At 43.0% G+C, this 25,871-nt stretch overlaps 1 protein-coding gene across 1 annotated transcript; it reads left to right on the top strand.

Annotated features, from left to right (window-relative positions):
• The first annotated feature begins 19,527 nt into the window (after positions 1 to 19,527).
• Positions 19,528 to 24,065, top strand: MRPS14 (mitochondrial ribosomal protein S14). Its single transcript, XM_078603418.1, has 3 exons — positions 19,528 to 19,754; positions 22,007 to 22,174; positions 23,251 to 24,065. The coding sequence occupies exons 1-3, from the start codon at positions 19,683 to 19,685 to the stop codon at positions 23,431 to 23,433; spliced, it is 423 nt and encodes a 140-aa protein (XP_078459544.1). The 5' UTR covers positions 19,528 to 19,682; the 3' UTR covers positions 23,434 to 24,065.
• The last annotated feature ends 1,806 nt before the right edge of the window (positions 24,066 to 25,871 follow it).

Below are 25,871 nucleotides of genomic sequence, written 5' to 3' on the forward strand. Positions count from 1 at the left end.
GTGGAGCCCAAGGGTAATAAACGAAGTGGGCAGTGCTAGTGATGTTAATGTGATAAATTAGCATGTAAATGTAATATCAGAGGGCGACCTCCACGACGAAGGCACGGAAGTAGCTATGTTAATGTGAGAGATTAGCATGTTAATGCAAGATCGGAGAGCGGCCTTCACAAGGGCGCGGAGGTGGCTACGTTAATGTGAGAGATTAGCATGTTAATGTGAGAGATTAGCGTGTTAATGTGATATCAGAGGGCGATCTCCACATGGGCGTGGAGGTGGCTCTGTTACTGTGAGAGATTCGCGTGTTAATGGAAGATCGTCGAGGTGGCTGTGTTAATGTGAGAGATTCGCATGTTAATGGGAGATCGCAGAGCAACAACGTCGAGCTCGCGAGCGAGGTGGCTGTGTTAGTGTGCGAAATTTAACCTGTTAATGTCAAATCAGAGAGCCGAAATAACAACTAACATCGAAAAGTGGTAGGATGGGAACATCACAGCCAGTTATGACTTAAACTGGTTGATAACGTCCTTCCAATGATTGCTCAGTTTATACCCATCTTCTCGATTGAAGTTGTGTCTGTCTGTATATGTGGATGGCTTCATAAACGAATCTTTGTTGATAGCCAGTGGGTTTGCAAAGTAGAAATAAATTTCGTGTGAGCCCACTGCATTAAAAAAAATGATCAGCCACGGCCGAGGTATTGGTCCTACCGTGTTTCATATCTGCCTGGTGTTCACGAACAAGGTCCGAGACATGCCACTTAGTTTCCCCAATGTAACTACTGCCGCAGACACAGCTTAGTTTGTACACGCCGGGGTATTGCATGGCAGGGATCACATCCTTCACAGATGGGATCAGATCACGAATTGTATGTACTGTGTTAAATCGAACCTGGATCTTGTGTTTTCTTATGATTTTGGAGATCTTTTTGGTGATCCCTGCTATGTATGGCAAGGTGATGGTTTTGATTGGGTCCTCAGATGGTTCTTTCCCAACGGTGTGTGTAGTCTGAATATCCATTCATCTTGAGAGCTTGGTGTATGTGTTTCAGTTCACGGGCTAGGTGATGATGGCTGGAAATACATCAAGCTCTATGGTATAGAGTTTTGATGAGGGAATTCTTCTGGGCAGGATAGTAGTAGGAGTCAGGTTTTAGATATGCATCCGTATGGGTGACTTTCCTGTAGACAGTGTCCCATTGAGCCATCTGGTCTCCTTTCGATTACATCAAGAATGGTAGCTTGCCATCCTTTTCCACCTCCATGGTGAATTTGATGGCTGGGTGTATGGAATTGATGTGGTTGAGGAATTGGTTCAAAGCTGGTCGGCCATGTGGCCAGATGAAGAACGTGTCATCTACGTACCTCTTTCACAAGGACGGATGTAGAGTGGATGCCTGGATGGCATCTGTCTCAAATTTGTTTCTATGAAAACATTGGCTACAACTGGAGATAAGGGAGAACCCATTGGGGTACCTTCAACTTGTTTGTAGAATGTTCCATTCCAGGTGAAGTAAGTGTTGGTGAGGCAGTGTCTCACCAGGGCCGGTACATCAGCATTCAGTCCTTGTTGGACCAAATCTTCACTGATTGCAATGGTGTCAAGCACAGGAACTTGGGTAAACAAAGATACCACATCGAAACTAACCAGCAAATCACCTGGAGATGGTGAGATGTCCTTAATTAACGATACCAAGTGAGCTGAGTTGAGTACAGCTGAGGTGGTCTTACCAGTGAATGGTTGTAGGGTCTCAGACAGAAATCGGGCCAGTTTGTAGGTGGGTGAGTCAATGGTGGAGACGGTAGGATGAAGGGCTGTCCCTTCTTTACGGATTTTTGGTAAGCCATACAATCTTATATTAACATGCTAATTTCTCACATTAACATAGCCACCTCCACACCTTCGTGGAGGCCGCTCTCCGATCTTACATTAACATGCTAATCTCTCACATTAACATAGCCACTTTCGTGCCCTTGCCGTGAAGGTCGCCATCCGATCTTACATTAACATAACTAGCCCCACCCACTTCGTTTATGACCCTTGGGCTACACCCATTTTAAACCTTTAAAACAGTCTGCCTCAACAGCTGTCCCCCTCTTTTTTCTTCCTGATAATGAATGCTTGTGTTGCGATCGAAGCATTGTAGTTTTTTGTTATTTTTTGTTATTTTCTTTGAACCTATCTACGTGACTTCACCGGAAGACCCAAGAATATGAATTCCTGCAGTCACGAAAGCTTTAAGTCAAGATTTAATGAATATTCTCTCAAGGCGTGTGCCCTCTTTTCTATAGCGCTGTTGTTAGTCTCAACCAAAGGCTATCTATTGGCTCTTCTAAGGACGCAAATCCCGTCCAAAACCCACTTTTCTTATAAGCCAACATGATGTACTGTATATGTATGCTGAATTTCTTTCGCACCGTACATAGCCAAATTTGCTAATCGGAGGTGTGGGGAAGGACAACAAACCAAACACAAAAAGCAGTTCTCTATAACGTGATGTCTCTATAACGTCCGTATGGAATCCAATCCATGTGTTGCCTCTCGGTGAAATTCCAAGCGTGCACCTCTCCACGTTTTCATACTTACCAAATATAGTTCACCGTGTACCTTCGGAACTCGTCTTACTTTTTCAGCCAAGGAACTTCCAAAAACTGTGCCCTCCACTGGCTCATGGAGGAATTTCCGCCCGGCCCATGTTCTGTAAGCCCGAGAAAATGGAAGACTCCGAATAAAGTGTCAAAGCAACACATTTAGAGATGGTGCTTAACCTGTGGCAAATCCTATTCCAACAACAACGACGGAATACATTCCCCTCATATTACCCTTAATGCAGACATAAACCCAGCACCCAAGAGACACGGATTGCAGTGTTCCACTGCAAAGTATTCCACTCGACCGTACAGCCGTACACAATGAGCAAACGTGTACTGAAAGTTCCCAACTGTGTTCAAGTGTTGGTAAAATATTTGTGTTCTTAAGTCTGTGATAATGGGAGATTTTTAAAGTAAATTAAGGACTTATGACTAATTATTCGATGACCATCATTCTGATCGTGATTATATGATTTTATGATGACTGCTTTTGACCAAATCACCCAGAATGAATCCAATCTAATCAGACCTTGGAGGTTCAGCAGAGTTAAAGCCTGGATCGTGCTTGTATAGTCGACCACCAAGCATGATGTGTTATAGGCTGAGGGGCTATGCTATGGACAGCAGAGTGCAGTGCAGCAAAATCCACTGTTGTACTGTGCTTCCGTGCTCCCACACATATGCTCCTCACCTTCTCAAACTGCACTGCACCAGCGTGGTGAAAAATGGCCAAACAACCCTAAAGAACAGCGTGGGGGAGGCCCTCATCCAGCAGTGGAGCGATAAAAGGCTACACACATGCACATGTGAACATTTGTTAACCAGAACCAGACACCCACGGTGTGAACTGCCATCACGCCTAGCGGCCTAGGCACTGCCACAACATTGCAACTGCCACAGGGCACATTAGCAATGTCACGCAGCCAACAACAATATTGCATTTTGAGTCATGTCTGCAATAACCTATATCCATTAGTACATTTCCAGTATGAGCCAGTGTAATAATGAATGTACATACAGCATGCACAACCGGCTAGCCTTGTAACTAACACTGCTACAGTGTATTAATGTATTCACATGATATATGTAATATAAAATGAATGCCAAATCACTAACAGTTCTGTGGATCTCTTAATCCCATAAATTCCAGATATGTTATGTGTACCAAACACAACAGTATTCCAACAAGTACATCATAGCACAATCGGCCATGTAATATCCTTACAAAACAACGTACATGCCCCAACAACTGTTCCAACACCTAGACAGTATTTGTAATAAACACTTGTGTATAGCTGCTGTGTGTAACACAGCCTTATAAACAGTATTAAAATGATAGTAACTTTTTTTAACAAACTTTTTCTCAATCCACTGCTGGATGAAGGCCTTCCCACACCATATCGGTTGTGGTGTTTTTTTCGCCCAAAGTTCACCACGCTGGTCAGTGCAAATTGGTGAATGGAGAGCCCAGGACTGGTTTAGATATCTATCGCCGCTGATATAAGCCATGGCCAGGAATCCAACTCAAGGTAGCCACTGCACAAATGCTCCAGTCTCGAATAGGTGTGGGATATGAATTGTGAACTTGCCATATCTTACGAAACCTCAGTGGTTTGCAGACCCACTTTGGCCTATGAAGCCAACAGCACTCCACTTAATTTCCTGGTAGAGAAACACACGTGCCAAACTGCACCACCATAAATTCAATGACACGCTTAAAGGCGGTGTATTTTCTGTAGAGTCTTCAAAACTAAACACTGTTTAGTACTAGCCCTAAGAAGGCCATCCTATCATAATCCAAACAAATGCTAAAGCATACTTACACACGTGGTGCCTTGATGCCCTACTGGTTCAGCTCCACCCCAAGTGCTGTGCACACGACCTTGTGACATCCTATAGATTAACAGCCGCGGTGCAAGCTGCCCACATGTGCAGGTGGTGGAACTGCATCGGGGCTCGCGGACCGTTGGGGCCAGAGTGCCCAGCTAGGGAGAGGGTCGGTGGACGCAAGCGGTGGACAGGAGAGACCCCGTTATATTCCTTTGCACCACGACCCATTACAACCGCACGATGCCACCATCAACAGCTTGGAGGGCCAGACAATGTAATCTGAAATATTTTTTTGTTTTTCTATTTTGTTTACTTATATTCTCCAAATGAACGCAATTGAGAATGTGGTGTTATGTATTACACCGTATAATATTATGTTGAACTAGGACCGTCTTTGCCTCCTAACATCTGGCAGTTCAAGCAAGCTTGACTTGCTGATGAGACACTCTGTCAAAATCAGCCCAGAGTGTGCTTGCATTGAATCAATGCTGCTGAAATGATGCTCTCCCAAACGGCAGTGGGGCACTAACTTTGGCTTTATAATTTAAACAGCCAGCACATCAAACCATATCCGACCTAAACACACATTAACTACCAAATGTGCTAAATTCTTACTGACAAAACATTTTAGGATTCAACGTATTCTCCAATCGGAAATGTCACCGAATTCAAAGGTTGGTATCTAGAGGTACAAACGGTGCCATGAAACTTACTTTATTGTAAAGGAAATGAAATGCTACACCACATTGTGCAAAACATAAACCATTTTACTAATTCCATCCGATTACACGTGTTTGTGTTCTGCTTCCACTGTACCTTCCAAACGTGATTTTTATTATGGTATTTCAATGTTCTTTGGATCTTTCGGTAAAGTCACGTAGATAGAGAAAAAAAAGTGAATAAAATTAAAATAATAAAAAAAATTAAATAATAAAAAAAACAAAAAACACTAATGTAGACTGTAGCCTGGTTTTTAAGCTAGGTGAGCGTATTGGCAGTCTATAATGTAGACTGTAGCAATGGTTATTAAACTAAGTGAGCGTATTGGCAGTCTATAATGTAGACTTATTCTTTGGTTCTTTCGGGAAAGTCACGTAATAATAAAATTAATAAAAGTCATAAAAAACAAAAACCACGACGTTTCGATCGCAACACATGTGGTCGTCATCAGCCTCTAAAGGCAAACTGTTTATAAAGGTTCAAAATGGGCGTGGCTCAAGTGTCAGCAGCATGGGCGGGGCAGCTGATGTTAATGTAGGTGATGGTAGTAGTGGGCAACGACGGCTGTCAGGTCTAAAATGGAAACATTACAGCCAGTTATGACTTGAAATGGTTGATAACGTCCTACCAGTGATTTATGAGTTTGTACCCATCTTCTCGGTTAAAATTGTGTCGATGTCTGTATATATGGATGGCTTCATGAACAAATCTTTGTTGATAGCCAGTGGGTTCGCAAAGCACCTTCGTCTAAGAGAAATCAATTTTGTGTGAGCTAGCCGCATTAAAATAATGATTAGCCACGGCAGAAGTATTGGTCCTACCGTGTTTAAAATATGCCTTATGCTCACGAACACGGTCCGATACATATCACTTAGTTTCCCCAATGTAACTGCTGCCGCAGATACAGCTTAGTTTGTAGACGACGAGATATTGCATGGCAGGGATCTTGTCCTTTACAGATGGGATCAGATCACAAATTTTATTTACTGTATTCTTTGGGTCTTTCGGTACAGCCGCGTAGATAGAAAAATAATAAAAAAATATCACATTTCGATCGCAACACAAGCAATCGTCATCAGGTGAGTTGTGTGGAAACCCTCTCCGTAGAGGCGGTTAAATCTTGACTTAAAGCTTTCGTGACTGCAGTAATTCATATTCACTACTACCATCACCACTAACAGTAGCCCTTTATTGGTGGAAGCCCACCACCAGTACCATCATTACCCACTACTACCATCACCTCTAGCAGCAACCTCCACCGTCAACAGTGTGATTGTGTAAAAGCGAAGTGCAATGATTACCTGGCAGCCCTTTAATTGTTGGAAACCCATCACCAGAGCCGCCAATGCCCACTACTACCATCACTCACATTAACATTAGCTGCCCCGCCCATGGCTGCTGACATTTGGGCTACGCCCATTTTAAACATTTATAAACAGTTTTCCTTTTGAGGCTAACCCCCCTTTTCCTGATGATGACCGCTTGTATTGCGATCGAAACGTCGTTTATTTTTTTTATTCACTTTATTTTTATTCTTTTTCTATCTATGTGACTTTACCAAAGAACCAAAGAATACGCCTACATTATAGACTGACAGTACGCTCACTCAGGTTAAGAACCAGGCTACAGTCTACATTATAGACTACCAGTACGCTCACTCAGGTTAAGAACCAGGCTACAGTCTACATGATAGACTGCCAGTACGCACACATAGTTTAATAACCATTGCTACAGTCAACATTATAGACTGCCAATACGCTCACCAAGCCTAAAAACCAGGCTACAGTCTACATTATAGACTGCCAGTACGCTCACTCAGATTAAGAACCAGGCTACAGTCTACATTAGTGGTTTTATTATTATTATTTAAATTTTCATTCCATTTATATGTTTCTACGTGACTTTACCGAAATAAGCAAAGAATATGAATTCCTGCAGTCACGAACGTTTTAAGTCAGAGTATTTCAATGTGTTGAGTTGGCGCAAAGGAGCAGAACTGCACTTTGAATCTGGCTGACGTGAGTTTCATTATCGGCAATGGCTGACATCGGTGGTGAAGTATGGTCAAAACAGCCCCCATGATGGAAAGATGTGGACGGGGAGGCCTTCATCCAGCAGTGGATTGACAAAACGACAGTAGATTTACACAGATCTTTGTAAAGATGTATATTCAATGCTTGGCAAAATCTTCTTCTTCCTAGCGTTGTTCCCGCTGTGGCGCAGGGTCCGCTTTTCGGCATTGCTTTCTCCATTTGGCTCGGTCCAGGGCATCTTCAGGGGATGCGTTGACCGTCTTTCATGTCTTCCTTTATTCGGTCCATCCATCGCTTCTTCGAACGCCCGCGTGGACGGCGGCCCTCTGGCTCAATACGCAAGGCAGTCTTGGCCACTGATGACTCTTCACTTCGCATCACGTGGCCGTACCACCGAAGCCTTGCCTCAAGCATCTTGTCCGCAATGGGGGCCACACCAAGTCGCGTCCGAACGTCTTCGTTCATGACACGATCCCATCGAGTGAGTCCGAGGCTCCATCTGAGCTTCCTCATCTCCATGGTGTGGAGAGCTTGTTCGTGTACAGTTGTGGCTGGCCAGCACTCGGATCCATAGAGTGCCACCGGTCGGACGATGGTCTTGTATATTTTTCCCTTCAGCCTATCCGGCATTTTCCTATCACAGAGGACTCCGGTGACTTGCCTCCACTTCTTCACCCATGCCGCATTGACTCGTGACCTCACATCAGTCGTGATGCTTGGCAAAATCTGATGAAGGTTAATCGTGCTTCAGCCTGGAAAGCACTGGATCACGTGACCCATCTATGTAAAGACCTCTCCTTGATCAAAACAAATGGTCAAGGGCTCTTGAACATGTGAAACCACTAAAGAGCTCTCAAAAGCAGCCACTTTCAGATGCTCCACAGCAACACAGAAGGAAAATAATCACACGCACGCACGTGCACACGTGCACACGCACACGTGTGTTATGAGTAATACTATTTTTTTCATGAGTAACGTGATACTACTCTCGTTTTTTGTTACCTGTTTTTGAAAAAAAATGCAACATAGTTGAACAGATGCATTGTTATTTGAGCCCACATAATTCCACCCTTCTATTCCACACCAATGTGGCAAATATATGTTTTGTACCCTCACCCCTCTTCTTTCATTTAATTTTTCACATTTACCATTTCATCGTCATGGTAAAATAAAGCTCACGTATTTCTTCTCTGGATACTTCAGGCCGGGGAACATTTAATAAAATTAACAGCCCTTGTTACTTTTAAGGCCACATTTGTTGTTTACCTACGTCTGGAGAGGCTTAATGCAGGAGGACTGAGTTGGCAAAAATAAGTCTCAGGTGATGCCAGGGGGCCTGCCAGGCAGCTGTGTCAAAGTTTTTGTTGTGAGGGTGCCCAGTCCTGTGGACTTACTTTGGTCTGGTTACCTAGTCAAGGTCTGGCCCCCAGCTTGTCCAAACAAAAATCACGTGCGCCCACAAAAAAAACATCTGGTGCTTTGCTTCCCTTGTAAGCAATATACACGCGGTAGATCAACAAAAGTGTTTGTCCAAAAAGCACAGAGCCTTTTTGGTCCACTTCCTTTCATGATGCACTTTTTTAAATGATTGACTATGTCCAGGCTATCGTTAGCCTGACACAGGAACTGTAAACATCAATTGTGGAACGTTTATATATATAATTATTGTACTAATAACCATTGATAAACACAATGTGCTTCAATATTTTACTCAGCGAGTTATTTTTCATTTTTAAATCGCCGATTATGTCCATATAAGGAAAATAAAGGTTGACAATTCAGTATAAAAAATAGCACTACTATCCGTTTTACAAGTTCATATACTACTGTCTTATTGTTATTATTTTATTATTTCCCTTCTATGTAACTTTACCGAAATAACCAAGAATATGAATCCCTGCAGTCACGAAAGCTTTAAATAGAAAGTTCATATACTATTTAAGAAAATGCTGCATATGACTAAATCATCCAAATGTACCCGATCTCGTCAGATCGCCAAGCAGAGTTGAGCGTGAAGTGTTTGGATCGGAGATCACCGTGAATATCAGGTTATCGTCGACAGACAGTGGGGCAGTGTTGTGGACAGCAAAGATGAGTGCAGCAAAATCCCCTGTTGGGCTGCACTTATATGTTCCCCGTCTTCACCAGCTGCATTCCCTAACATGGTGTAGTATGATTAAGTAACCTCCATGGGCCGCACATCATCATAACGACTGACTTCAACACAGATATCAATACAAACGTAGGTGCATGGTAAATTTGCCATTGGAGCGAGGAACGAGACAGGAGATTGTCAATATTCACAGCCAGCAGGGACATGGAAATAAGTAACATATTTTTTAGAAAATGGAGTTTTGATTATTGGCATGGAGAAGCCAAAACAGAGAAATAAAAAATGCAATCGATTAGGAAATAATCAAAGCATGGCGCGATTGCAAGTCACACTTCCAATATCCCCCACAAAGAGGGGACAAAACTAATAACTACACTCACAAACAATTTAGTTAACATCGAAAATACGGTTCAGAAGATTGCAGAATCGAGACTGATTCTAACAGATACAACAGATACAATCCCTAAGGAAGACAAATTATATGGATGTCACCACTATCGGTGATTAAAACAACTCCTTTTTAATGGGCAGTACATTGAAAGCGAGGCAGGGGAGAACTTGGAGAACAAGCTGTAAACGCAACAACAACAAAAATCGGAAAATAATTAGAATAGAAGGCTGAGAACACGACCAAATGTGAATCAAAGAAGAAGTCTGGCAAGCAGATCTGCTCTCACCATGGCTATCAACGGGATCATGTGTGGGTCTGATTTCCAAAGGAAACATGCATATCGTATGCATAACACGCAGTGCAGCAATACGCTAACCTTACATTTCAAATGCAACTACGCACTGCATTGTGGCCAAAACACAATTACTGTGGTGCATCGCCAAAATGTCATCTGGTGATAGCTAGTGAGCCCTGCTGTAGATCACATTCACTTGAAGAATTTGCTTTTGTAAATGTACGAGTAGACAACCCGTTGCTCCGCAATGAAAAAAAAGACGGCTGTCATTTCCATGCTCTTCACACATTCCTATATTTGGAGCACTAAAAGTTACCAGCTTTTTAACGTCATAAAAATCCAAAATAATACGCACTGTGAGGGTTTTTCATCTCATCTAAGTTTTCATGGATATTCAGGAAAAATAATGACATTCATAGCTCAAATTGAAAAGTAAGTCAGTTACTCCAACCTCGTCAGAGTCGCTATCTATTAAACGTCTTACCCCGTTTAATTTCAACTCAATGTTTATTTGCTACATAGAAAACCTTGTTTAGTCAGCGAGTTTCAGTGCCAACGGCTCGCAGACACAGAGTTCAATTATAATTCTATAATCCGTACGTTAAACTGTGTTTTTCATAAGCAAGGTTTTTGGGTTAGATAGCGTAAGTAACACATTCCTGTGGAGGGAGCTGGTAGGAACGTTGGGTTGCTCGGTCAATGGCCAGGGTCAACGGCGGCTTGGTGTATTCCGAAAATATGCCCGACTGTGAGGGCGGGCACAAGCCGGCGTGAGTAGATTAAACGTTGAGTTTTATAAGGGCACCACGGGATGACCAGCCCCTCCCCACCCAGCCCCACCCCTCCCACCCAGCCCCACCCTCCCCACCCAGCCCCTCCCCACCCAGCCCCTCCCCACCCAGCCCCTCCCTGCACGACGGACGGACGGACACAATAATCCCGTGGACTGGTGTAACCAGGAGGATCCTACCAGTATAAATGTATCGTAACCCTCCACCGCCCGACACAGCCAGCAAGGGTTGTCACATAAAATAAAACGTGCCAATTAGTTAATTCAGCCCACCGGTGTGTTGGAGAGTAAATCTACAACATTTACAATTTCAAGTCATGGCGATATTGCATTTTAAGAAAGAACTTTAATATTTGTATATTCCATAACGAAAACCTGTCAACCCCTTCCCAGTGCCCACCTTAACACAGACCATTTCAGACCTTATTGGTCATCCCGTGTCTCTTATAAATCTCAACGTGCATCCTACAAAAGTCCCATCACAAGGGAGAAACAAAAACAAATTGACACACAAATGCTGCCCGCAATGAAACGACAATTGCGCGCCCTCTATGATTTACTTTTGTGAATGCTGCCCCCTGTCAGCTCCATCGGCACACGGATCTCCCCTGCGGACATAGCAGCAGGGAAACTGGCGAAACGGGGCTCATCAGCGCAACGAATAAAAGCCAACATTTGACGGCGCGATTGAGTCTCTCACCGCCGTCGGATTCGCAACGGTGGCGAGACACTGCAACGTGGGAAAGACAACGACGAATCGAAATGTATTCTAGATTTGAAGCTTTCGTGACTGCAAGGATTCATACTCTTAGATTTTTTTCGGTAAAGTCACGTAGGAAAAAATTTAAGAAAATAATAATATTTATTTTATTTCTATTATTATTTCTATCAGTTTTATTTATTTACTATTATTTATTTTTATTTTTTATTTTTACCGACGTGACTTTATCGAAAAAAACCTAAGAGTATGAATCGAAATATAATATAATTCGTGCGAGGCTGGAGGTGTAACGCCGACCAATTCGCCCGTGTGACTCAGAAACGAAGCAACATTGTGAGCCTCGCCAGCACTCGGATTGGGCGACCATCAGGGCAATGCCACGGGGTAGTCACTAAGAGGCGGCTTCAGAGCTGCGAGTTTTACTGGTAGGAACCTCCTGGTTACACCAGCCCACAGGGGAGTATTGTGTCCGTCCGTCGTGCATCAAAACATGGGAGGGGATGGGCTGGGTGGGGAAGGGCTGGGTGGGGGTGGGGAGGGTGGGGAGGGGCTGGGTGGGGTGGGGCTGGGTGGGGAGGGGCTGGTCACCCCGTGGTGCCCGTATAAAACTCAACGTTTAACCTACTCACGCCGGCTTGTGCCCGCCCTCACTGTCGGGCATTTTTGCGGAATACACCACGCCGCCGTTGACCCTGGCCATTGACCGAGCAACCCAACGTTCCTACCAGCTCCCTCCGCAGGAATGTGTTTGTTAATGCGCTGGTCAGCAAAGGGCAGTGCAAGCAAACCCCATGGTTGTACTGTACTTCTGCGCCTCCTTCCACGTGAATACCTCCCACGCCTTAGCGAACGCGGGCCGCTAAGGGGCCGTCCATAAATGACGTCACGCGATTTTGGACAATTTTTGACCCCCCCCCCCCCATCGTCACACGGCGTCACAAAAAGTCAGACCCCCCCCTCGAATATGACGTCACAAAGCTCTGCCCCCCCCCCCAAAAAAACCATGCTTCAAATCGCTTTAAGCTATTGTCATTGTAGTGCGTATTTAACGTGGCGCTGCACTCTGATGTTGTAGGAGAAAACACTTATTAAAAAGTCTATTTAATGAAGTAGAACGTGTTGTCTATATTTATTTAAAGTTGCGCATTTTGATATGACGTCACATTTCTCAACCCCCCCCCCCCCCACCTCGTCACAAATGTCTGACCCCCCCCCCACTCCTAGGTGCGTGACGTCATTTATGGACGGCCCCTAACCAGCGTGGTGAAGTATGGCTCGTGAAGCAATTCCCAGGTGGGGACCCGCAGGGCGTTGAGGAGTGGGGGGGAAAGCCCCTTCATCCAGCAGTGGATTGACAACAACAACAACACAAAACAACAACGATCCGTCACATGTGCACGTGCACACGCAATGCATTTACGACACGGTTACGATTGCCGTGCGCTCGGCACACACGGAGCAGCAGGGCCAAGGGTGGCACAGTCGGGTTTTTTTACAATCGGGTGCGTTTAATTGTCTTTTTATATTAAACCCGATCATCTGAGGTTGGGAGAAATCCGGGTTCATTGGTTCTAATTGCGGCATCCGAGCGGAACTTCTCAACGATGGGCTTCATCCATTCCAAGCGAAGGAACTCACTGGCAGTGCCCACGATTGTGGAGGAGAAGCTCCTCGTGTTCATCAAGACCAACCTGCCCGCCGCATTCTACTACTACCCCGTGCCCGACGGCCCCCCCGAGTACGATAGCAGCACCGACGAGGAAGCAGCCTAAGCCTTGGATCAGAGTTTCGTATTCATTAAACCAGGTATTAATTCCCCGAAATCGGGTTTAATTGTATTAAAGAAAAAACCCGATGCCTGCCGCTGGAAAAATCGGGTTTTTTCCACCCATGAGCAGAGCAGCCAGTGAAGTGACGCAGGGGGAACGAGGTCTGGACGTGACTGCAAATGTGCTTGCAACGTGGGCAATGCATTTAAATGGGGAGCAACTCACCGCCGTCGTCTTTCAGAGAGCTATTCTTGCCAACTCGGTACGACTGAACTCACTTGGTTCTGCTAGATTGGGTCAGGGTTCGATTATCCGTGAGCAGAGAGACATCGACCAACGCAGTCATCGTGGATGGAAACAAATCACCTCCCCCCCCTCCCCACGTCCGCATCACAGCACCAACCACACCACACAAACTCCTGGCCAAACTCCAGGAGTGTGAGTGAGCTCACGAGCTCTGTTGGAACAGCAGTGGATACAAAAGGCCAACAAAAAACTAAAAAAACGAGAGAAAAAACAACACTTCACGCAGGCGGACAGTTTGCAAAGCTAGCTCGGAGGGCGGGTGGATCATATTCGAGCAAGCGAGGCTCGGCCAGAAACATTTTAACAAAGTGTTCCCTGGCAAAGTGCGACGCACGGCTGCTATGTCGGCATATTAAGCAACATCCCATAAACACTGTGGTGATAAATAAAGGAAATAAGTGTCCTGCGGAATACGTTCATCAAAGCGTGCTTTAAAGACGTCACCCGCTTGCCGGGACCTATTTCGTGCGATAGGTGGCTGTTTCGCACATGATTGTAATTAAATTATTGGCGTTACGTTATCGACAGACGTAAAGATGAACACGTGTTTTCGAGATCGTACGCAAGTTAATGACATACAGTAATTCAAACCGATTATTGAAGTGTGCTTTGGCAGCACACGTTGTTCGATGAGATGATGGTCAACGATTGGGAATTACGATGGAGTGGGCAGCCAAAGTAGGAAACGTGCACAAGAAGACATCCCACCCAGCGAGTGCTTGATGGATTGTTGCCAGGCAGGGCTGTAAGCGATAGCTTGGGGTGGTCTTCATCACGGATGATGCTGCAGACACCGAGAATTACAAGGCTATTTTAAATGTACCACTTTCATGTCAACTATATAAAGAAAAATGTTAATTCATGGTAGATGTGGCCAAAAGAAAATTGAAGTTCCAAAAATTATAATTCTGGCCACCATTTTCAATTGCTTAATTGTATATAAATGGGATGCGTTTCTATTTTTAAGTTTATAAAAACAATCAGTATGGTAAATGAAATTTATTTTTTTATCTGAAATGTATTGTTTTGGATTTATCTGAAAAAAATGACATCACAGCATCATGTGACATTATATATGCCACCAGGGGAAGTGATTCACAGTAACTGCAACATCACCTGTGGTCACAGATGGCACATGGGGTGTTAGAGAGCACGCGTCTAAGTGTGTGTGTGAGTTTGTGTCACACTGAAGACTATTCAACGTCGTGGATTCAGCCCATTGTGGTTTCAAGCAGAGCATCCTTGACAAACACTATTCTCTCTCCGTCTACTACGGCAGAAGGGTAGCACAAGAGAAACTGCACGTCTGCTTTATCGAGCTATATTCTTTGGTTCTTTCGGTAAAGTCAAGTAGATATAAAAATAATAAAAAGAAAGTGAAAAAAAAAGGATCTTTTTTAAATAAATAATAAAAACGAAAGTATACATTTATCGAGCTAATCAATGCATATGATAATATAAAGAGGCCAAGCCTTTGGGTTGTTCTTCAAACATCTAGTGTCAGGAAATTCCAAAACATGAAATTGGGCCTTCATGATGCTGGGCATGCCAGGGTAAAGCTGTGTAGCAGTAATGCATTGGATACTCTATTGCTTTATTTATTTATTTTACTTTGATGTGTTTTAGTACAATGCTCTGCTGTATTTATAAAACCCCAAAATATCCGAAATGTTCACCAAAACATCGGAATATGAAAAATTCACAAAATTGAGTATGAACTAATCTCCAGTATGCAGTGAACCAAAGAGCATTGTCTCACAAAACAAAGTGACGAAGTGATTTCTTACATCGTGGCATCTCATAGGCACAGCCACAACAAACACTTGGTTGAGATTCATCTGGGATGGAAATGGGCAAGAGCTTGGCGATTAACATGCCAGGTCAAAGGCGTATTTCAGGCTGAGTAAAACACCCATTAAATTAATTAAGATTGATGATCTGGATATCTGGAAACAACCTCGATTTTGAAGAAAGCAACGGATCATATAAACCATCCATTTCGTGGTGCATTATCCTTCTATTTAGGTATGTATGGGTGCACATTTAACTTTCGCACCGTACTTAGCCAACCGTGTCAATCGGAGGTGCGGGGCGAAAACATGTTACTTAGGTAACCGGGTGGCTAAGAGGAAAATAATTAGAATAGAAATCAGAGAACACAAAATAAATGTGATTGAAAATGTGGGACATGGCCAGGTGACTCAGGGGTCAGTGTGCTGAGCTGGCACCGCTGGGATCTGGGGTTTGAAAAAAGGCAGCGGGCCATGATTAAACGTGATTCTCCAGTGTATTTGATGGTCTCAGCCTGGTCACCAACGACAACACGAAAATAAAGTTACCGCCGGGCTTTCATGAGCTGCACGTTTTAATGTGTTTTCTTTTTTTACTTCTAAATTTCACAGAAATTGCTTCCAAGAATGTTTCATCCCTAAAATTTAGATACTGATATAAAATAACAAAAAAAATGCTTTACTATATTTTTTACCAGTATAACGATCAGGTCACGTATGCAAGATCTTTCCTCACTGTCCTGTAATGTCATGACTATTGTAAAACATTGAAACAACTTGAAAGGAAATATATTGACCTCACAAAGCACAACTGTGCTGGAACGTAATTCATAATAATGCATTCGTTAAAGTTAGGCCATTCTTCATTGGAATTCTTGTTAGGAGTGTAAGATCAGAGTACAATTAATGCACAAGTTGCTTCCATCATAATTGCATGTACGTAATTAATCAGTGTGCGGGCTGTGGGGCTTATGTCAAAAGAGCGTGGTGGGCGTTTTTGTCCCCAGTAGTAATGAGTTTTCTCATTCCCATAGGGGTGTGCTAACTTTGTTACACACAAGCCAATTTGTCAGAGAACGTTGCTAGGCTGTGGCCCAGAAACTATCCCTCGGGAAACTAGACAACAATTGGTTAAGACAGACAGACTCTGGTCTTTGACCTCCAGTGCAATATTGATGGTTCTCTGAGGATTTTCAAGACACTGCATCAATATAGCAATCAGTGTAATCAGCCCTGCCTGGCTCAGCCTTCAATTGCTATACAGTAGTCCCTCGATTAACGTTTGAATACGTTCCACAAAAACTATTGTTAACCGAAATAACTATTAATCGTATTTAGGAATTACATGTTGAAAGAAAGCAGAATATAAAAAAAACACGATGTAAACAAAGCCAGTCGAGGTCGAAACGCTCATAAATTGGCGTCGATGATTGGCTGAGGGCATGTCTCAGCCCAACTTTTACGAACGCTTGGATTGGCTGAAATTGGTGCCCGCGTGCATAACGTAAACGCACCGCTCATCAATATTTTAACGTTAATCGAAACCACGAGGTCCTATGGGAGGCGAAACGTTAACCGAAAACCCGTTAACCGATGTCTCTGTTAAAATAAGAACTACTGTAATACATGTCCCTTTTAATCTCAGAATCTGCAGACACACTATGTTTATTTCAGGAGTTTTTGTGATGATTAAAATGGTATTACAATTACAAACGTTTATTTCATAGTGTCATCTTTCCTAGTGTAGCACTAAAGTAAAATGCCTCTTCAACGAGTAGATGTGGGGGTGCTATGGAAGGATAATTTTCGTATTTATCCATGCAAATGATCTATTTGATCTGTGTGGAAAAGTGTAAACACAAGATACTGTAATAGCAAATTTGCACATGTACAGGTTATGATTACGCAAAGGATCAGATGATATAAATAATTCGGTAATAAATACATTATGGGCGATACAACTAGATATAAAAAAAATTGATGTAAACCTAGGACAATCACTGAAGGCAGATTGAGATGAAAATAATGAAATAAAGATGCAGAATGGCATACTTTTGATCAAATAAATGAGATAATGAAAATAAATAAATCAATGCACCTCAAGAAGTTTGCAATGCAGTAATTGCATGTTTTCTGCTTTGACATATACTCTACAACCTGAAAAGTATGCAAAGAAGCACAGATGCATTCTCGGATTTAAATTAGACAGAAGAAAGAGGGACACGTTAAATTTCGATTTAAAGCTTTCGTGACTGCAGGGATTCATCTTTTTGGTTCTTTCGGTAAAGTCACGTAGAAGAGAAATAATAAAATAATAAAAATACAACATAAGGGGATTGGGGGTTTATTATGTTTTATTTTTATTATTATATATCGTATGTCCGATGAAGGAAAACAAATGGGCTTGGGAAGGACATCGCATGGCTGGAGGAGTGATGGTAGGTGGACAAAACTGGTGACAGAATGGCAGCCAAATGAGAAGATACAGGCGAGGATGTACACCGTGGATATGGAGCTCATGTGCTGGATATGGATTATTACATCGCAAAACCCAGAGGGATTCTGACAGCATGGAAGTGACCCTTATTCAGCAGTGGATAGATCATGGGTGATGACCACTCTCCAGTACTGCGTATCGGTTTCACTAATATGTGGTGAGAGGAGGAATGGCGTTAGGTGATGGGTGTAGGAGTTGTTGGATGGGCTGATGGGTGGGAGGGTGGAAAAAGTTGGGATGTGATGGGTGGTGAGGAAGCAATGGTGAGTGGTGAAGAGGATGTGTTTGAGGGTGATGGAAGGAGTGGGTGATGACGAGACTGTCATGGGAGCCACGATGGCGAGATGTTAACTACCTCGCCTGGTCGTGGGTTCGATCCCTGACGCCTGTAAATTTGGAGTTTGCATGTTCTCCCCGTTTGTCGCGTGGATTTTTTTTCTCTCCGGGTTCACATTTAGAAACACGCGTTAGGAGTTTTTGACTGGTATACATCCTCAAACTACGATAAGCCACTTGATTGAGCTACCATTTGTGGCCAGGTTGCTACATAGAAAAAAATAGCTATGCAGTATAGCTCAATGGGGCCTTACCTGATAAAATAAAAAAAACAGTAATAGTAAAAAAAAGCAGTAATAATAGTAACAAATCGTAAAAAATTAAGCCGTAAAAACAAAGTTTTTCACTATAAATCCTTTATATGCGTGGCGGCTAGAGTCCTCTCGTCCTCTGGCTTGAGATGGCTGCCACCTATGGGTCAGATGATTGCCTGCCACCATTAAGCAATTGGTAATTAAATATAATTTTTTTTCCCTAACAAGTGTAAAATTTTGCAAAAAATTTTTCACGAAAATTAATTGTCACGCACAACGAGTCTGTGTGGAAAATGTCAGCTCGATTGGATCACGGGAAGTGGGTTAAAAAACGACCGAAATATTTGCACGGTCGTAAGCGCGCAAGCAAGCAAGCAAACTTAATATAAAGGATTTAAATAAAAAACGACCGAAAGATTTGCACGGTCGTAAGCGCGCAAGCAAGCAAGCGAACTTAATATAAAGGATTTAAATAAAAAAACGACCGAAAGATTTGCACGGTCGTAAGCGCGCAAGCAAGCAAGCGAACTTAATATAAAGGATTTTAAAAGTGGTTAATGCCAAATAAGTGAAACCGACCAGCTAGAGCCACGAGGGGGCGCCAATCGGGAGGCGAGAGAAGGGGATTGGGGATAGTAACTTGTACTGGTAGGAACCTCCTGGTTACACCAGCCCACAGGGGATTATTGTGTCCGTCCGTCGTGCAGGGAGGGGCTGGGTGGGGAGGGGAGGTGGGGAGGGGGGCTGGGTGGGGAGGGTGGGGCTGGGTGGGGAGGGTGGGGCTGGGTGGGGGGTGGGGCTAGGTGGAGAGGGGCTGGTCACCCTGTGGTGCCCTTATAAAACTCAACGTTTAACCTACTCACGCCGGCTTGTGCCCGCCCTCACAGTCGGGCATATATGCGGAATACACCACGCCGCCGTTGACCCTGGCCATTGACCGAGCAACCCAACGTTCCTACCAGCTCCCTCCGCAGGACAATGTGTTCTTCGATATTGGATGGTGCCCCCCGCCCCCCACCCCGCGTTCCAAGACGCACGTGTTGGGTACAATAAACGAAACGCGTTTTGGCAGCAGCCGAGCAGCAGCCTCGGCACCCGTAGGTCACAGGCGGTGGAGGGGGGTGGGGTCACGCCGCGACCTTGCGCGAGGCCTGGTCCGATACAGCTTTTAAAAAACAAGAGAAAAGAAACAGCGGCAGTAATCACACGAATTGTTACGATCGCAATTGTTACAATTACAGCGTCGACGATGTGGAAATCCGTGGTGTCGCTGGGACGCGGTCTCCTGCTGCAGTCGCTGAAATCGCCGGCGATCAATGAGGTAAAACGACTTCGCCCGAGGAGCGGGCCCACGCTATTACAGCCACTGCAGTCTGCAGTGCACATTACAAGTAAACTAATACATTCACATTCCTTTTGCGAATTCCACTGCTGGATGAAGGCCTCTCCCGCGCCGTGACGGTCACACACATTCTAGATTTTAAGCTTTCGTGACTGCAAGGATTCATATTCTTAGGTTTTTTCGGTAAAGTCACGTAGGTAAAAAATTAAAATTAATAAAAGTAAAATATAAAAAATAAAATCACGACGTTTCGGAGGCAACACAAGCTGGAACCGTCACAGCACGATTGTTGTATCAAGTGAACCGTCACAGCACGATAGCTGTATCAAGTGATACAGCTATCGTGCTGTGACGGTTCCACCTGAAGACGGAAGCTTGTGTTGCCTCCGAAACGTCGTGATTTTTATTTTTATATTAATTTACATTTTTTACCTAGGTCACACACATGTCAACCCATACGGTTTATCCCGTATTCTTGTACAGGGAAATTGAGTTTGCATGTCCATACGGCGTTACAGCCGTTTCAATACGGGCACACACAAATGCCTATTTGTGTTCCTCTTTTGTGATGGGACTTTGTAGGATGAACGTTGAGATTTATAAGGGGAACTTGTATTTAAGAGCTTGTCTCTTGGAATTTTGCTTCACTTGATACAGTAAATTTAGCTGTGACGGTCCCACCTGATGACGGAGACTTGTGTTCCCTCCGAAACGTGATTTATTATTTTATTTCTATTATTTTTATTATTTATTTTTACCTACGTGACTTTACCGAAAAAACCTAAGAGTATAGGGCACGGGGTGAACAATAATATCAGAATTGGTCCGCTATAAGGTAGGACACTGATAATTGCGGTCATCGTGGGGGACGTTTGACCATACTTTGCCGCAGTGGTCGGTGTGGGCTGGTGGTGTTCTCACCGAGCCGTGATTATCTTCAAATATATTGACTTATAAGAGTGGTCTACCAGCCCACTCGGTAATGTGCAGTACTGTCATCATCAACCTTGATCTGTCCACTGCAGGATGAAAGCCTCCCCAAGCAGTCATCGATGCAGTTAATACAGTAGTCCTTTCATGTCACAGTCCATCATGCATCCTGTACATTAGCCAATGTCATTACTCCATCTCCACGGTAGACGTACTCGACCGTGTTCTCCTTTGGTTCCGTCTTCAGTCTCGACCAAGCCGAGCAATGACGTGAGATGTATTTAGAGTACAGCTAATACACTCTAGACGCGTAATCTCACGATACAAGCGTCAAATCGGGCGAGAATTTTCTAATCGCATTACTGTTCGCTAAGATAAATAATGAAATGTACGAGACACAACCAGAATCTTGATTTGAAGCTTTGGTGACTGCAGGAATCCACATTCTTTGGTTCTTTCGGTAAAGTGACGTAGGTATAAAATAAAATAAATCGCGACGTTTCGGGCGCAACACAAGCGTCCGTCATCAGGTGGGAAAGCAACCAGAAGGTTCGAACCGGAGAGTGCAAACGAGCAGATCAAACGCAACAGTTACGTACTCACCGAATATACAGTAGATGTGCAACAGATCTACAGACAATAGACGGCAAATACAAGACAGAGACGATGGTACAAACGAGACAAAAAAGATCGATTAAATTATATGATCGAAACGTAAGCCCGTTAAGCTATTGTGGATCGTTAAATGAGCCTTATGGCGGGACCCCGGGATCCCATCAGCCCCCGGCTCTTGTATAAACATTTTAATTATTATAATGTAAACAAAAACTTTGCTCTCTTTCACCAATGGGTTTGAAGGCTGGTGGCAAGTGTTGTCTTGTTAAACTATGCCTTTAAAACTGAAAACTACTTACCTGCAGTACTTCTATTTAAATACACTATCGAGAATATAATGTACACCTCTCTGTCAATCATCGTGTTTCTCAGTGTAGATTTGTGAACATACTTTGTAAACAGTATATAAATAGTACGCGTTTTCAATGCGCTGTTTATAATGTAACAAGCGTTTATAGCAATGTTACTCTGCAGAGTAGTGGGTTGCCGCCCCTCTTAATTGCATCGATACGAGCGATATGTGGGGACTATGGCTTAGCCGCAAAAAAAACCGTATCTGCACATATGCATACTCTATTGCCCCATCTTACATCGATTAGTTTGACAGTACTAATGCTAAAGCACTCGGCCACGCGTGATCATTACTGATGATGAGAGTACTCTACTACCCTTCGTTTTACTTGCAGACGGTGCTGTCGAAGCCAGGAGTGATGTTGGAACAGAGGAGAAGTCACTACGTGGACTGGAGGATGCTGAGGGACGTCAAGAGGAGGAAGATGGCAGCAGAGTACGCAGACGAGAGGCTACGCATCAATGCCCTCCGCAAGAATACCATCTTGCCCAAAGAGTTACAGGTGCAGCCCCAAAGCTCCATGGTGCATCGCTCACAGAATTTTGTTGTGCGAGCCTACTTATAAATTACCCAGTTATGGATATTCAGTTGCAAGTAATCTTAACCCTTAATACTTCCAAGTGCTGCGATTAAAATGTGACGGTAGCCCATTAAAACTTTGCGTTTATCTTCAAGGGAGATGTTGGTTTAAGTACAGCAATACTCTTATATAAGCGCACAACTTTATCTGTGATAAACGCTGAACTTTCCGTAATTTTCATGCAGGGGGCGCTGCAAACCTACGCGCCCCCCTGCATGAACGACGGAGGCGCAGGGACAGACGTTTGATTACGTTTGAATCGATCTGCAGACGGCGGTCTTCTCGCACGGCCAGCTCTGTCGCCTTATCTCGATCCCACAATCCCAAACAGGTGAAAGTCCGCATCGAACCGAACCCCCAGCAAGGCCATCTGCTTAACGACGAGAGAAAATTCACACGAAATGTAGTTTTCAATGAAGTCTTCCAGATGTAAAATGATAAGCTTTTAATGAAGAAATAAAATTATCCAATTAAAAACAATACAATTCAAACATGTTTCATTTTAAAACTTCAAAACGGAGCATCAGGTGCTTGCGTGAATGCATCGTTTGTGTGCATATTATATTTGTGAAAGCAATACTTCAATTATACATGATACTTATATTAACATTTGTATTTAAAGCTTTCATGACTGCAGGGATTTATCTTCTTGGTTCTTTCGGTAAAGTCGCGTAGAAGGGAAATAATAAAAAATATAATAAAATAAAAATTCTCACGATTTTTCGGCCACAACACAAGCAGCCGTCCTCAGGTGAAGAAACAGAGCTGTCAGAAAGACAGCGTCCCAATGGACGCTGTTTCTTCACCCGAGGACGGCTGCTTGTGTTGTGGCCGAAACGTGAGTTTGTTTTATTTTTATTATTGTATTATTTCCCTTCTACGTGACTTTACCGAAAGAATCAAGAAGATAACATTTGTAACGTACTTTACCAGTATTTTGACCTTTTCAATGTGCAATGTGTCATTGCCTCCTTTTGTTTCACCTCTTGAATGCGTAGGAAGAAGCCAGCAAAGAAATAGCAGCGTTGCCACGTGACAGCTGCCCTGTGCGCATCCATAACCGCTGTGTGATGACATCGCGTCCACGGGGAGTGAAGCGAAGGTGGCGTTTGAGCCGCATCGTATTCCGAGACCTCGCGGATCACGGCCAAATGGCAGGCATCCAGCGAGCCATTTGGTGACCAGCAGAGGATATAACGGATGTAATCATTACTATGGGTTTTTGCAGTCTTGCAATTTGAGGTTTGTCAAACTTTTGTTTGTACATTGTGCACCTTTTCAATAAGGCATCACCCAATCTCTAGAACCTTTGGACACTACGGGGGAATGTTAACTTGACTTAAGATATTCTTGGTTCTTTCGGTAAAGTCACGTATTATAATTTTAAAAGAAATTGTATGTCCCTTCTACGTGACTTTACCGAAAGAACCAAGAATATGAATCCCTGCAGTCACGAAAGCTTTAAATCAAAATTTTACTTAAGATGCTCGTTAAAGAAGGACGTTTAAATGTTAAACAATCTCACGTGCAATTGTCTGCATTGTTACATTTTAATATCTAAGTGTCAGAATATCTTCATGTAAAATTATGTAATAGAAGACTGGAGATCATCCTTAGTTGACTGAGATATAAAAACAAATATTTCATTTGGAATGTAATGCCATTGTGAAAAAATGAGTGTGACGGTACAAATAAAGATGTATGATACATATACAAGACAATGCAAATGAGGGTTTTTGTAAACTTTATTGTTAGATCACTTGTGAATTTATGGGAAGGACATTCTTTGCTAAATAAATAAAACATTACAGTATTTTGACTCTCCTGTATTTTAACACCGTAGAAATGTAACACAATAAGAACTAAAAACACATTCAACGAAGCACCACATCATAAAGTTTCACTAATACGACAAGAAATGGTGTTTGGAATGTGTATAATCTGCTTGATAAGCAGCAATGTTATTGTCCAAATCTAGGACTGAAAAGTAGTTGGTATTCCAGGGATTGAGAACTTAAAACAAAATCTGATGTAAAGTGTTCAAATAGACAACAGCAACAATATGCATAACTTACACGATAGAATTTGCAAATTAGAAAAAAACAATGTCCAAATGTCCAACTTGGTTGGGTTTCTGCAAATGCTCCATTCTCCACATTCAAAGCATGAAAGTGCAATTGACCTTTCTGTAAAGGTGTTAAGAATTGTGAATCTGTAGTCAGGTAATTATAACATGGTATAAAGCAGAATTCCTGGCCACATACTAAGTGTTCTTATAAGACTACCACAATTAATTGAAAATTTAACAAGACACTGGATTTCTAGCATCACCAAAGGGCAGTAATATTTGACTGAGCTACATTATTGAAAACTATCAAGGTCTTAGATTAAAATGCAGCAGAAACAGCTAATTATTCGAATTCATACCGAATTGGTAACTGAATAAACTGAATTGCGTATTTCTGAGCGGTATGAGCTTTTGCAGGCCCAAGGAACTAAATAATTTTCACTAGTGCAGGATATCAATGCTTATTAATTATCATAAATCAAAATTAACTTGATTGCTACTCACTACTTTAGCTTGAGAATGGAATGAACATCCCATATTCATTTCTAACAAGCTTATAAATCAGTGTTTGTGTCATGTAAACAGCCCTTTTGACAGTAATGCACTTCAATTTCAAATTAACAAGGCCATGTTAGGTTTGCAACATGAAAAAATACATGCTAAACATTTCACAAAAAAAGTTCACATTTTAAAGTATACCAACAATACATATATAACTATAATATAAATACACTTAACATTTAATTTGGCCTAAAGAAAACGTGAACAAACTCGTGATTTTAAAAACGAATCATAAAGCAACTTTATTGCTTTGTCTACTTTTTTTTTATCTTGCTGTGGTTTAAATAGTGCTTTAAAAAATACTCCACCTTATTATCTAAAGCAATTTCCAATCACTATACATTTTATACCATCTTAATTGCACTTTGCAGCACAAACAGGACAATACCGCTGCTAGTTTGTAATTTCTTATCATAATAAGGTCCCACTTAACCAGGATACAGATTATCTATATGCCACTTGTAATTTTTGTGAGCATATTTGCCTTTAGTCCGACTGCTGTTGTTGCCTATGTGTAAATTGTCATGCCCAGCCCAGCGTCTGTTTGGCCAGATAGAGGGCGCCAAATGGGCGCAGCAGCACAAGCTGGAGGAGATGGGCAAGATGCGTTACAGCATGGAGGTGATTTTACCCGGACTTGACGACTGGTACTAGCGGTGTCAAACCTTGCCTCTTTGGAGGAGGCTCGTGAAGGATGCTACTGGGCAGTTGGAGAGGCAGTCGCCCTCCTCCATCAGCGGAGGGCAGACGAACGATGTTCATGACGAGCAGAGAGCCGGGTGGTTAAAACAGCAGACTTGTACGTCGGGGAGCACAGGTGGTATCTAAATAGTCATCTTAACTCAACACCTGGGTCTTCCCCATGACCTGCTAACGAGCCTTCCACATCTTGTTTTTTAATTTTTTAATTTCCCTTCTACGTGACTTTACCGAAATAACCAAGAAGATTAATCCCTGCAGTCACGAGAGCTTTAAATAGAGCCTTCCACA

The sequence above is a fragment of the Lampetra planeri genome, chromosome 20, assembly GCF_965212315.1.
Source record: "Lampetra planeri chromosome 20, kcLamPlan1.2.h2, whole genome shotgun sequence".
Classification (NCBI taxonomy): Eukaryota; Metazoa; Chordata; class Hyperoartia; order Petromyzontiformes; family Petromyzontidae; genus Lampetra; species Lampetra planeri.